Source organism: Saccopteryx leptura, chromosome 1 (genome assembly GCF_036850995.1).
Source record: "Saccopteryx leptura isolate mSacLep1 chromosome 1, mSacLep1_pri_phased_curated, whole genome shotgun sequence".
Lineage (NCBI taxonomy): Eukaryota > Metazoa > Chordata > Mammalia > Chiroptera > Emballonuridae > Saccopteryx > Saccopteryx leptura.
In genome coordinates, this window is record NC_089503.1 from 304,487,139 (window position 1) to 304,499,632 (window position 12,494).

At 46.9% G+C, this 12,494-nt stretch overlaps 1 protein-coding gene across 8 annotated transcripts in view; it reads right to left on the reverse strand.

Moving 5' to 3' along the window:
• Positions 1 to 12,494, reverse strand: part of CHD4 (chromodomain helicase DNA binding protein 4) — a 37,553-nt gene that overhangs the window by 19,731 nt on the left and 5,328 nt on the right. For 5 of the 8 annotated variants that reach the window (XM_066357928.1, XM_066357932.1, XM_066357930.1 and 2 more), the window contains exons 4-23: positions 12,252 to 12,467; positions 11,917 to 12,035; positions 11,558 to 11,799; positions 11,192 to 11,319; positions 10,807 to 10,942; positions 10,477 to 10,655; positions 10,039 to 10,278; positions 8,866 to 9,069; positions 8,540 to 8,745; positions 7,824 to 7,955; positions 7,648 to 7,744; positions 4,925 to 5,116; positions 4,253 to 4,453; positions 3,922 to 4,059; positions 3,215 to 3,336; positions 2,925 to 3,098; positions 2,451 to 2,592; positions 2,229 to 2,360; positions 1,998 to 2,115; positions 172 to 296 (exon numbers count right to left, since the gene is read on the reverse strand). In XM_066357928.1, the coding sequence (XP_066214025.1) occupies positions 172 to 296; positions 1,998 to 2,115; positions 2,229 to 2,360; positions 2,451 to 2,592; positions 2,925 to 3,098; positions 3,215 to 3,336; positions 3,922 to 4,059; positions 4,253 to 4,453; positions 4,925 to 5,116; positions 7,648 to 7,744; positions 7,824 to 7,955; positions 8,540 to 8,745; positions 8,866 to 9,069; positions 10,039 to 10,278; positions 10,477 to 10,655; positions 10,807 to 10,942; positions 11,192 to 11,319; positions 11,558 to 11,799; positions 11,917 to 12,035; positions 12,252 to 12,467 (3,243 nt within the window). The remainder of the gene's footprint in view (positions 1 to 171; positions 297 to 1,997; positions 2,116 to 2,228; positions 2,361 to 2,450; positions 2,593 to 2,924; positions 3,099 to 3,214; positions 3,337 to 3,921; positions 4,060 to 4,252; positions 4,454 to 4,924; positions 5,117 to 7,647; positions 7,745 to 7,823; positions 7,956 to 8,539; positions 8,746 to 8,865; positions 9,070 to 10,038; positions 10,279 to 10,476; positions 10,656 to 10,806; positions 10,943 to 11,191; positions 11,320 to 11,557; positions 11,800 to 11,916; positions 12,036 to 12,251; positions 12,468 to 12,494) is intronic. The other 3 variants (XM_066357933.1, XM_066357935.1, XM_066357936.1) reach the window with 2 other exon arrangements.

A 12,494-nucleotide genomic window follows, 5' to 3' on the forward strand; every position in this document is an offset into this window, starting at 1 on the left:
GCAGAGCCTCGCCCCTGGTGGGCGTGCCGGGTGGATCCTGGTTGGGCGCATGCGGGAGTCTGACTGTCTCTCCCCGTTTCCAGCTTCAGAAAAATACAAAAAAAAAAAAAAGATGGTGGAGTCCTCCCTTCTAGGAAGTTACTGTATACCAAGAATGCTACCTCTACTCACCTGGATGTCATTATGGGGGTTCCAATCAGAGTCATAGATAATAACTGTGTCAGCAGTGGCCAGATTGATTCCAAGGCCCCCAGCTCGAGTGGAAAGCAAGAAGCAGAACTGTTGAGCACCCGGTGCTAAGAAAGTGACCAGAAACACCATTAGAAGTGTCTCCTGAATTCCAATTAATAAATGTAGAAGAAATGTCAGAAATACAAAACCTCATGAGCCAATGCTACAGTAATAATTACAGTACACTAGGTCAATGAAAGGATACTGAATCAGTGTGAAAGTTTAAGGAGAAACAGGGTATCACCATAGCCTCCAATACCTCTCAAAATATTTACCAGTTACAATGGGAAAAAGAGGAACTTTAAGGTGGAGAAACTCAGCAGACACCACCTGAACAAGTGGTCAAGGTTAATATCACCAACAATGTGACATTCATATCATCAAGTCCTCCCCTCAATATAATGTACTATAAAGCACACAGCATCCATCACTTCTTTGTATTCTTACCCAAAATGTCTAATATAATCATGAAAAAACCAACAAACCAAACTTAAAAGAGACATTCCTTTAATAGCTGACCAGTAATCATCCAAAGTATCAATGTCATGAAAGAAAAGGAAAATATAAAGAACTATCATAGAGGGAAGACGCTCAACAACTTGGGTTTGGATCTTAAAATAGTAAAATGACATTAGGGGGAAAACTAGTGACATTTCAATTAAGGTCTATAGTTTAGTTAACAGTATGATATCAGTGCAACTTCCTGTTTTTGATAATTGTACTGTGGTTATAGACATTATTATTAAAGAGAAGCTGAGTAAAGAGTATTCGTGAACTCTGTACTAATTTTGCAACTTTTTGTGAAGTCCAAAATATTGTTTTTTAAATTTATTTATTGATTTTAGAGAGAGGGGAAGGATGAGGGAGAAAAAGAAACATAGTTTTGTTGTTCCACTTAGTTGTACATTCCTGCTTCTTGTATGTGCCCTGAACAGGGACTAAACCCACAACCTTGATGTATGGGAATGACACTGACCAACTAAACTACCCAGGTAGGGCCCAAAATTATATTTTAAAAAACAAGAGCTACTACTGCCTGACCAGGCGGTGGCGCACTGAACAGAGCATTAGACTGGGATGCAGAGGACCCAGGTTCGAAATCCCGAGGTTGCCAGCTTGAGCGTGGGCTCACCAGCTTGAGTGAGGGTCACTGGCTTGAGTGTTGGATCATAGACATGACCCCATGGTTGCTAGCTTGAGCCCAAAGGTCGCTTAGCTTGAAGCCCAAGGTTGCTGGCAAGGAGTCATTCGCTCTGCTCTGCTGGGAGCTGGAGTGCCCCCCCCCCCTCATCAAGGCACGTATGAGAAAGCAATCACTAAACTAAGGAGCTGCAACAAAGAACTGATGCTTCTCATCTCTTTCCCTTCCTGTCTGTCTGTCCCTTTCTCTCCTCTCTCTCTCTCTCTCTCTCTCTCTCTCTCTCTCTCTCTCTGTCAAAAAAAAAAGTTCCTGAGACAAATCTGCCACTAATTTGCAATATGCACTTGGGTAAGTCCTGGTTTTGGTTCCCTCCTGGGCCTCAAGATACAATGAGGGGGTTAAAGAAAATGTTCTTTCTAGAAAAATAAAAACTTCCAAGAAAAAAATATCCTAGGAATAGTTCAATACATTCCTCCAATCAAGACATCAAAAGATTTACTTTACCATATCAACTGACAAAGACCCAAAAGAACTATACAGAAAACCAGATGCATAAGAACAAGTGACTGGCCCAAAGACAAAGTGAATGAGGATGCCTGGATGTAAGCTGCTCCTTCACACATACCATTGAAGCGGTCAATGGCCTCTTGACGCATGTTCCCAGTGATTCCTCCATCAATACGTTCATATTTATAGCCTTCATGTTCTAAAAAATCCTCTAGCAGGTCTAGCATCTTGGTCATCTGGAAAAGGAGCAAGTTTAATTATGGGAAAGTCAGATGATAATCCCTTCCCTCATGTCACTGATGGCTGTCTACTACTGTTCCCTAAAGCTCCAGCCCAGTTCACATAATACCTGGGAGAAGATGAGTACACGGTGCCCACCCTCCTTAAGGTTCTTGAGCATCTTCTGTAGCAGCAATAATTTCCCAGATGCTCTGATTAGGGCACTGCCATCGTACATGCCATTAGGCATCTTAGGGGCTTCCTGAGGAAAGCAGAAAGAAGAAAAAAACATTGAAAGAGCGCCCAATAGTGCAGTTCCAACCCAGAGAGAACAAGAGGTTGCACAACATACCATCGCAGCCACGGGAAATAGATATGGGTGGTTGCAGCACTTCTTAAGATCCATCACCACATTCAGCAGAGAGACTTGGTTGCCACCACCTCGAGCATTGAGTGCTTCAAAATTTCGAGTGAGGATATACTTGTAGTATTTCCTGCATGGGCAAAAGAAGAAGATAAGTCAGACTCAAGAGTCTAAAAATGACTCAAAATGCAATCCTAAGATTTGAGATCTTCCTTCCTAACATATCTCACTTTGGGACTAAGTAAACTAACTGTCACTACCACCATCATTTTAAGTAAAATATAACTAACTACATAAGAACCCAAAGCTCCTGCTCTCTGGCCTCAGGCATGTTCAGGCCTTGCTTGCTCTTATCACCAGATGCCTTGAAACAGCTTGGGCAGGAATAAGAAACATTTTGCAGACTGGCCAAAATCTAACAGTATTTGCAAAATGGAGTCAGTAGTCTGTCTTTCGACTCACTTCTGCATAGGGCTCAGCTCCACACGTACAATCAGCTCTGTCTTGGATGGCATATTCTTGAACACATCAGCTTTGAGCCGCCGCAACATGTGAGGCCCTAGCATGTCATGCAGTTTTTTAATCTGGTCCTCCTTGGCAATATCAGCAAACTCCTCCAAGAAGCCTTCTAAATTGCTTTGAAAAAACAAAAGAAAACGTTGGAGACATAGAAAGGAAGAAAGAAAACTGATATAAGAAACAGACAATAGAAAGATAAGAATTATGAGCCAATTATACATAAACACACTTACTGGAACCTCTCAGGGGTAAGAAAGTTGAGCAGATGAAACAGCTCTTCTAGGTTGTTTTGTAATGGAGTCCCAGTCAGCAACAGCTTATGCTGGAGTGAGTAACCATTTAAGACCCGGAAGAACTGGTGAAGCAGATGGAAAGGGGTGAAATTCAATTGTAACTCCAGAACTCCAAGCTATTTTACCGTGCAACAGTTAGGTTCCCCACCCCCAACTCCGTTTCTCTTTTAAGGCCTGGCCACCAAGGGGTATCAGTGAGGAAGAAAAGCAAAGACCATTTTTCCCTTTCCCCTCGTTCAAGGTCTCCTCTCAGTAAGTAGATGGCATTAAAAACATTGGAGGCTGCCTGACCAGGCGGTGGCGCAGTGGATAGAGCGTCAGACTGGGATGTGGACGACTCAGGTTCGAGACCCCGAGGTCTCCAGCTTGAATGCGGGCTCATCTGGTTTGAGCAAAACTCACCAGCTTGGACCCAAGGTCACTGGCTCGAGAAAGGGGTTACTCACTCTGCTGTAGCCCCACGGTCAAGGCACATATGAGAAAGCAATCAATGAACAACTAAAGTGTCGCAAGGAAAAACTAATGATTGATGCTTCTCATCTCTCTCCCTTCCTGTCTGTCTGTCCCTGAATCTCTCTGTCTCTAAAAAAAAAAAACAAACAAAAAACTAACACTGGAGGCCATAATCTCCCTCCCTTCCCCCTTACCTTAGACTGATTGTTCTTGAGCCGATGGGCTTCATCCACGATGAGGCAGGCCCAGTCAATAGAGCCCAAAATAGCCATGTCAATGGTGATCAACTCATAGGATGTCAGCAGCACATGGAACTTCACAGATGCCTCTTTCTGCACAAGATGGCAACCTGGTCACCTAACATTCAACTTCTCCAGTGTCAGCAAAGCCAAGGGACTTATGGGGCTTTTCCTTCCTTCTAGGTGTCATCCTTTTGCCTCATCCCAGGGACCCAATCACAAGGAGGTAAACCAAACCCATAGCAACTACTTCCCCTCATGAGGGGTTTCCCTTCCACTGAGATACCTTCATGCGAGAAGCTTTCTTTCCACCACGAATGGCATTGTCTTCAAAGGAGAACTCATTCTCTCGGATGATGGCCCGGCTGTCTTTGTCACCCACGTAAGTCACCACATACATATCTGGAGCCCACATTTCAAACTCCCGCTCCCAGTTGATGATGGTAGAAAGAGGGGCACTCACTAGGAAGGGGCCTTTGGAATGACCCTTTGAAGAAGATGAAAAGAAGCAGAGTAAGGAGTAAGGGCCCATTCCACGGCAACCCCTGTGCCTACCATTACCCCATTACCCCCTACCCCAAGAGCTATCAGAGGACTAACATGTGCACTGCTACTCTTACCCCAACCTTCTCTACGTATGAAAACACCCTGCCCATTCCTTTCCAAAACATCATACCCGCCATTATAGAGAACTCAAAACCTTACTTCTTCCATCAAGTCTAATTCCACCCACATTTCTGCTGATCTCAACACAAGCCATTGCCCCAGTACTGAGGCCGCATGCACCCACCACTAACCCTAACCATGGCTCCATTCTCTCAAATCTTTCTCTGTGTCTGTGTGTCTATCTTAATCAAGGTTATCAATCAGTTTTTTTCTTCTTTATTCTCAGAGTGTAAGAAGAAACCATGAACACAAAATATTCCCACAAAAAAACTAACAGCCCCAGCTCTCCTACCTCCTTGTAAAGGGAATAGAGAAAGACTGCTGTCTGGACAGTCTTCCCAAGGCCCATCTCATCGGCCAAGATGGTGTCTGTGCCCTGAGCCCAGGAGAAGCGTAACCAATTCAAGCCCTCCATTTGATAGGGGTGCAGGGTTCCACCTGTGGCATCCAGGTACTCTGGCTGTCGCTCATACTTCACGGTTGGCTGAAGGATGAAATAAATAAGTCAAAACCTGGCAAGGAATTCCCTTCCCTTCCTAACAGTGCAGTTGCCTCCTCCTCACACATTTTCACTAGATTCTCCTTGGGAGAGTCAAAAAAATTATGGGGAAGAAGATTCTCACTGGTCCTGCCTCGCCAGAGGGCTCAGTTAGAGCATCGTCCCAAAGCACTGAGGTTGCCGATTTGACCCTCAGTTAGGGTACATATAGGAACAGACTGATGTTCCTGTCCTCTCTTACTCTCTCTAAAAAGCGAAACAAAATAAAAAATAAAATAAAATAATAAAAATTTTTAAAAAGGTCTCACTAGTTTTTGTAATTGTGTTTAAGGTCTCTAGGAAGCCTGACCAGGCGGTGGCACAGTGGATAGAGCATTGGACTGGGATGCAGAGGATCCAGGTTCGAGAACCCGAGGTGGCCAGATTGAGCGCGGGCTCATCTGGTTTGAGCAAAAAGCCCACCAGCTTGAACCCAAGGTTGCTGGCTCCAGCAAGGGGTTACTCGGTCTGCTGAAGGCCTACGGTCAAGGCACATATGAGAAAGCAATCAATGAACAACTAAGGTGTTGCAACGCACAATGAAAAACTAATGATTGATGCTTCTCATCTCTCTTCGTTCCTGTCTATCTGTCCCTGTCTATCCCTCTCTCTCTAAAAAAAAAAATCTCTAGAAAGCAAGGCAACTAACAACCTATCAGGCAGATAAAGCTATTATAGTCCCAGAAATCTGAGGAAAGACACATCATAGCCTCCCCTAGCTGTTAGTCAGCCTGGCCTGTGGTGGCACAGTGGATAGATAAGGCATCGACCTGGAATGCGGAGGTTGCTAGTTCAAGACCCCAGGCTTACCCAGTCAAGGCACATATGAGAAGCAACTGTGAGTTAGTGCCTCCCATTCCTTCCTCCCCTCTGCCTTTCTCTCTCTCTCTCCCCTCTAAAAATCAATAAATAAACTCTTTTAAAAAAAATTCTGGGCCCTGGCTGGTTGGCTCAGTGGTAGAGCATCGGCCTGGCGTGCAGGAGTCCTGGGTTCGATTCCCGGCCAGGGCACACAGGAGAAGCGCCCATCTGCTTCTCCACCCCTCTCCCTCTCTTTCCTCTCTGTCTCTCTCTTCCCCTCCTGCAGCTAAGGCTCCATTGGAGCAAAGTTTGCCGGGGCACTGAGGATGGCTCTGTGGCCTCTGCCTCAGACACTAGAGTGGCTCTGGTAGCAAAAAAGCGACCCCCCCCATGGGCAGAGCATTGCCCCCTGGTGGGCATGCCAGGCGCATGCGGGAGTCGGTCTGACTGCCTCCCCGTTTCTGGCTTCAGAAAAATAAAAAATAAAAATAAAAAAAATTTTGCTACTTACGATTCATCAGGTAATCCTGGTGAATCCAGGTAAGTAACCCTATGCCTCATCCCCTCTGCCACTCCCAAGATTCACCTTTTTAACCATAACTGTCCTCACATCTCTCTCTCTCTCTCTCTCTCTCTCACACACACACACACACACACACACACACACACACAGCCTGATTGGCAGTGACGCAGTGGCTAGAGCATTGACCTGGGACACTAAGGTCCTCGGTTCAAAAGCCTGAGATTGCTGGTTTGAGTGTGGGATCATCCAGCTTGAACACAGGGTTGCCAGCTTGCGTCCAAGGTCACTGGCCTGAGCAAAGGGTCACTGACTCAGCTGGAGTTCCCCAGTCAAGGCACCTAAAAGAAGCCATCACTGAACAACTAAAGTGATGCAACTGCAAGTTGCTTCTCATCATCTCTCCCTTCCTGTCTTTTTCCATCTCGCTTAAAAAAAAAAAAGAAAAAAAATTGAGCTGTGAAATAAGTTTCATAAGACCCAGGTTCCAATGTTTCATAAAACTTTGGTTGTATGGCCCTGGCTGGTTGGCTCAGTAGTAGAGCGTCGGCCTGGCGTGCAGAAGTCCCGGGTTCGATTCCCGGCCAGGGCACACAGGAGAAGCGCCCATCTGCTTCTCCACCCCTCCCCCTCTCCTTCCTCTCTGTTTCTCTCTTCCCCTCCTGCAGCCAAGGCTCCATTGGAGCAAAGATGGCCCGAGCGCTGGGGATGGCTCCTTGGCCTCTGCCCCAGGCGCTAGAGTGGCTCTGGTTGCAACAGAGCTACACCCCAGAGGGGCAGAGCATCGCCCCCTGGTGGGCGTGCAGGATGGATCCCGGTCGGGCGCATGCGGGAGTCTGTCTGACTGTCTCTCCCCGTTTCTAGCTTCAGAAAAAAAAACAAAAAAAACTTTGGTTGTATGACCTGCCCCCACCCTTAGTAACACTTCTTTCATCATATAAAACACTAGCATCCTATGCTTTTATTTTTCTGATAGTGAAAAGAGAAACCAGCAATCCTAGCATTTCCTCTGATTTATAGAGATGTAGAGAGCAAACAGACTTCATGAAGCATTCTCAGCTACAAAGTTATTACTTGCATCAGTGCTAGACTGGAGAACACAGGATACACTGTTCTACAGAGTAACTTGTGTCCTGCCTCTTCTGCCACAACTTACATCAACTGTTGGAGTTTCAGGAGGCCTCTCCAACTTTCTCAGCTTCACCTTCTTGAGCTTCTTGCCTGGTCGTCCTTCTTCACCCCTCATTAACTCCCTGAAAAAGACAGTATCACACAGCTATCCAGCATGCTTCTCAATAAGAAGCAGTTCTGCTTCTCACCAAAGTCACTCACCTGTGATTCCAATAGCTCTGCTTAAACAGGTCATAGTCCTGTATCTCCACATCCTCACTCTCCCAGGATGCCTGATCATAGGGCAAGTCCCGCCACTTGATCAAGTAGTGGACATGGCCCTTCTTGTCCACACTGCAAGGTTAAGGAGAGAAAACCCTCAGAGCTAGAAAGCTACCCTCCTCTCCTCCTAAATCAGTCTTGCTCTCAAAAACTGCCAGTAGCAGCCTGACCAGGTGGTGGCGCAGTGGATAGAGCGTTGGACTGGGATGCAGAGGACCCAGGTTCGAGACCCCGAGGTCGCCAGCTTGAGCACAGGCTCATCTGGTTTGAGCAAAAGCTCACCAGCTTGGACCCAAAGTCGCTGGCTCGAGCAAGGGGTTACTCGGTCTGCTGAAGGCTCACGGTCAAGGCACATATAAGAAGGCAATCAATGAACTAAGGTGTCGCAATGCACAATAAAAAACTAACGATTGATGCTTCCTATCTCTCTCGGTTCCTGTCTGTCTGTCCCTGTCTATCCCTTTCTCTGACTGTCTCTCTGTCTCTGTAAAAAATAATAAATAAAAAATAACAACATAGAATGTGTGTCTCTTCCTAGTTTAAGTACTAGTGACATCCGTTTTCATAATCCCTTTGGCAGTAGTCTTCCAGTGCATATGCTGCCTACCCCTCCGAATGCCCAAGACAAGCACAATCTGGCCCAGCTCCACTGGTACCTGTGGTTGAGAATTCGGTGGATCATCATCCACTCAGGTTTTATCCCATAGCGATAGAAGCGTTCCTCCATCTCTGCAAATTTAGGGTCCTTGTTCTTTCGCTTTCGACTCTTCTCTTCATCACCACCAAAGTCCCCAGAAGGTGGCTCATCCATATCATTCTTCCGCTGATAATTTCGGAACATCACTTGACAGTGCAGCTCCAACTGCAAGCAGAAAGAGAAATAAGCCACCCAGGAGCTGCAGTCTCTCCAACCATTCACAAGACTGTGTTCTCACTACCCTCTTTGCTGTAACTCCCACATCTTGAGCCTATCCAGGCTTACCTGCAGTTCAGATACCCAGGAGCAGTGCCAGTAAGACATGCCTTGCCATTTCACAAAGAACTGCCGCTCTGGCCGCCCCTCCAAGGGCTTGGGAGACGGGGTATTGGGATCAGCATCTGGAGGCCGGGGCACTGGTGTGGGAGATGGTGGCTGACCCCACTTCCAGATTAGGATCTTCTGGACTTTGCCCTTAAGAGCGGGACACTGAAACAAAAGGAAATGATCCAACACCAAATCATTACCATGGAGAAAAGACAGGACAGCCTACAGCCTCAACCTTATCCAAAAATTAAAACCTCACTGCAAGTAAGATCTAATCGCAGGACTCTTCTAGGGAGAGAATAATAGAATTCCCTCTCCATTTCTGGACTGCATCCAGGACTTGTGTGACATGATCACTCCTACCTGCTTAACAGAGTTAATAGCTAGACTTCAACAATAACCCAGAACAAGGAATCATAGAAAACCCACAGACCTAGAGCTCAGAATTCCTCTCTTAAGCAATCCGAAGCAGTAAGTGACACTTTAAAATTTTTTTAGAATTTACTGGTTTGAGAGAGAGAGAAAGGGGAGGGCAAGAGAGGGAGGGGGAAGGATGGAAGAAGGGCGGGAGGTGGGGAGGGAGGGAGAGAGAGGAAGAGGGAGGGAGAGAGAGGAAGAGGGAGGGAGAGAAGGGAGAGATGGAGGGAGGGAGAAAGAGGGAGAGAGGGAAATATGGATTTCTTGTTTCATTTATTTATGCATTCACTGGTTGATTCTTATATGTGCCCTAACGGGGTATTGAACCCACAACCTTGGCATGTAACGATAATGCTCTAACCAATTGAGCTACACAGCTAGGGAGTATGACCTTTTAAACCACTCTAAACTACCAAGACCTCCAAGGCTGGGTGGCAAGACAGGGATGAATGTGCTGTCTTGAACACGTCTAGAACACTGCTCCATCCCGAGAGAGCTGGTGAAGCATTCCCTGCTCTGTTCAAAGTCAGTCATACATTTTCACAGAACAAAGATATCCTAAGACTACACCAAGAAGGAAAATGACTTTCTCAGGGATAAAAGGTCTATAGTTCTCCAACAACCTCTCCTGCACCTCTCAGCCTTCCGATGCCCACGCATAAAAGGAATAAACCCTTCCCACATCCCTCACTCTGGTTGGGGACAGTCGCTCACCGTACAACGGGGACAGAGCCACTCGCCATTGGGGATTTCTGGAAGTGGGGGGTTCAGGCAGTGGATATGGTAGGAAGAAGGACAGGTGTCACAGCAGAGTAGCTCCCCACCATCCTTGCAGACACGACAGAATTCCATGTGGTGGTCATCTTCTTCTTCAGGGTCTCCCCCAACCTCTTCCAGGATTTCCTCACCCTCTGAATTGTCCTCTTTAGCCTCCCACTGAATGCCTTCCTTTTCCTGCAGTAAAGAAACACAGAGTCAGGTTATTACCACCCCACCCCACCCCGAGGATGACCCACACCCATCATTCCACTGAATGCTTCCCAAAGCCCACACCAGCAATACCACCATTACTCCCACCCACGGCCAGAAGAACTTTATCAGCCCACCCTTTCCCTCAAAGGTCCCAAAGGGCCACAGTGGCCGGGTACTCACACAGTGTGGGCAGCTCCACTTGCCCTCAGGGGCCTTCTCCATATCTGGATCCAGGCAGACCATGTGGTAAGCTCGGGGACAGGTATCACACAGGATGATCTCACCGCCTTGCTGGCACACCTCGCAATAGTCCTGGTGGTCTGTCTCATAACCATCCATAGCAGTCACCTCCTCCTCGCCTGGGCAAGGAAGAGGGAAAGCCCAGTTATTAGAAAAAAACTACCTCCCCCTCCCCCAACCCCCTACCCTAAAAATTACCTATCTCCTTAAGGAGATTCTTTCCCAGTTATTCCCACCCCATCCAATCTCAGATTCAGAAAAGAAACACACCTTTCTTTTTCTTTTTAGTGGTTCGAAGTTTCTTACGGCTGCGACTACTACGGCTGGTAGAACCATCAGAAACAGAATAGCTATTGATACTGGCATCATCGAAGTCAGATTCTACATCTAAGTCGTCATCCTCACTCTGGAAGAATGGAAAGAAATATGGTTAAAGGTTCAAGCCAAGAGAAAAGAGATTGGTAGAGAAAGAATCCCTCTCTTACTAGGAGCACTAGAATCCCCGCAGGACTGTTGTACATGGAGCCTACTCATCTGTTCTGTGGCCCACTCCCGATATCTTATGCGCCTACTGTAAAAGCTAGAGCCTGACATAAGGTAGCATCCTTTCTAATAGATATGGCACCCTCCCCAAAGGGATGGGCTGGGCTCTCACCGAGGATCTCTTACGCTTAGAACCAAAACCTCCCAGCTTGATTTTCAGAGGAGCCACTTTCTTGGGTTTAGGCTTCTTGGCATCAGGTATACGAGGGCTGCCCTTGGGCTTCCTCCGAGCATTGGGACCTAAAATCAGGGGGAGAGCAAGTAAAATCAAACAATCCAAATATAAACCACAGGGCAGAAGATGAAGAAAATACAATTTTCTCCACCTAAGCTGGCTTTCACAAATTTGCTTCCTAAATCCAAGATTATTTACTCCCTCCTAACTTCTATCTCTGGGCTGACAGAACAGCATTTCCATGCTTTATCTTCGCCATCCTAAGCCCACACTAGTCACCCCTGCCATCAAGTCTCACTCTACCTTTGCCCTCCTTGGTCTTGGCCTTGCGGATAGGCACCTCCACAGGGGGAGGAGGTGGTGCAACTTCAGTGGCTGTCACCATGCTCTCCACCACAGCCACTGCTGCTGCTGCTGCCGCCGCCACAGAAGCCCCAGAACTGCCTTTGAAGGGGTTGTTGGTGCTGAACTCCCGCCACTTCGCACCCAAAACCATCATCATCTTGGAGACAGCAATCTTGGGGTTTTTGGCAGCAATGAGGGGTCTGATGGAGAAATGGGTGAGAAAGAAAAAAGCAAAAAGTTTAAGAATAAGAGAGGGAAAGAGAAGTGAAATAGGATTACAGAAGCCCTCTCCTTGCCCTCAAGATCCTCCTGTTTACCGGACAAACTGGCTGAAGGCCTTGTAGTTGGTAAGCGTGCGATAATCCTCCTCTGAGAACACATGGTCAATGTCTTCCATGCCCCAGTCTTCCAGAAGCTGAGCAGATGACTTAGGCTCCTGCAGAGAGAGCAAGGTCAAAGACCTGATCCTTAATGCCTACACCTGCTAAGGGAATTGAGATGAAACTAAGACTTACAAGACCAAAGGAAGAGAGCAAAGAGGAAATCATTAGAATAGGTGGGGAGAAAATGTTCTAACGAGCTGTAGAGTGTCTGAGAAACAAAGGACAAATGTTAACAAACAGTACTGAGAAGAGGATGGAGATCCAGGTACCTTTGAATCATCATCATCATCATCTTCCTCTTCTTCCTCCTTCCGCTTGGATTTGCTCTTCTTTTCTTTCTTAGGCCCAAGCTTCTTTTTCTTCTTCTTGCCAGGGGTATAGTCACTACCCTCACTGTCTGAGCGCAGAGCCACCTCTTCCTCTTCCTCCACAAACTCTGGCCCCTCCCCAGAGCTGTCCCCCAGCTGCCGGCATAAGAGCATACGCTGGAGCAGGGAAGGGGGGAGAGGGAG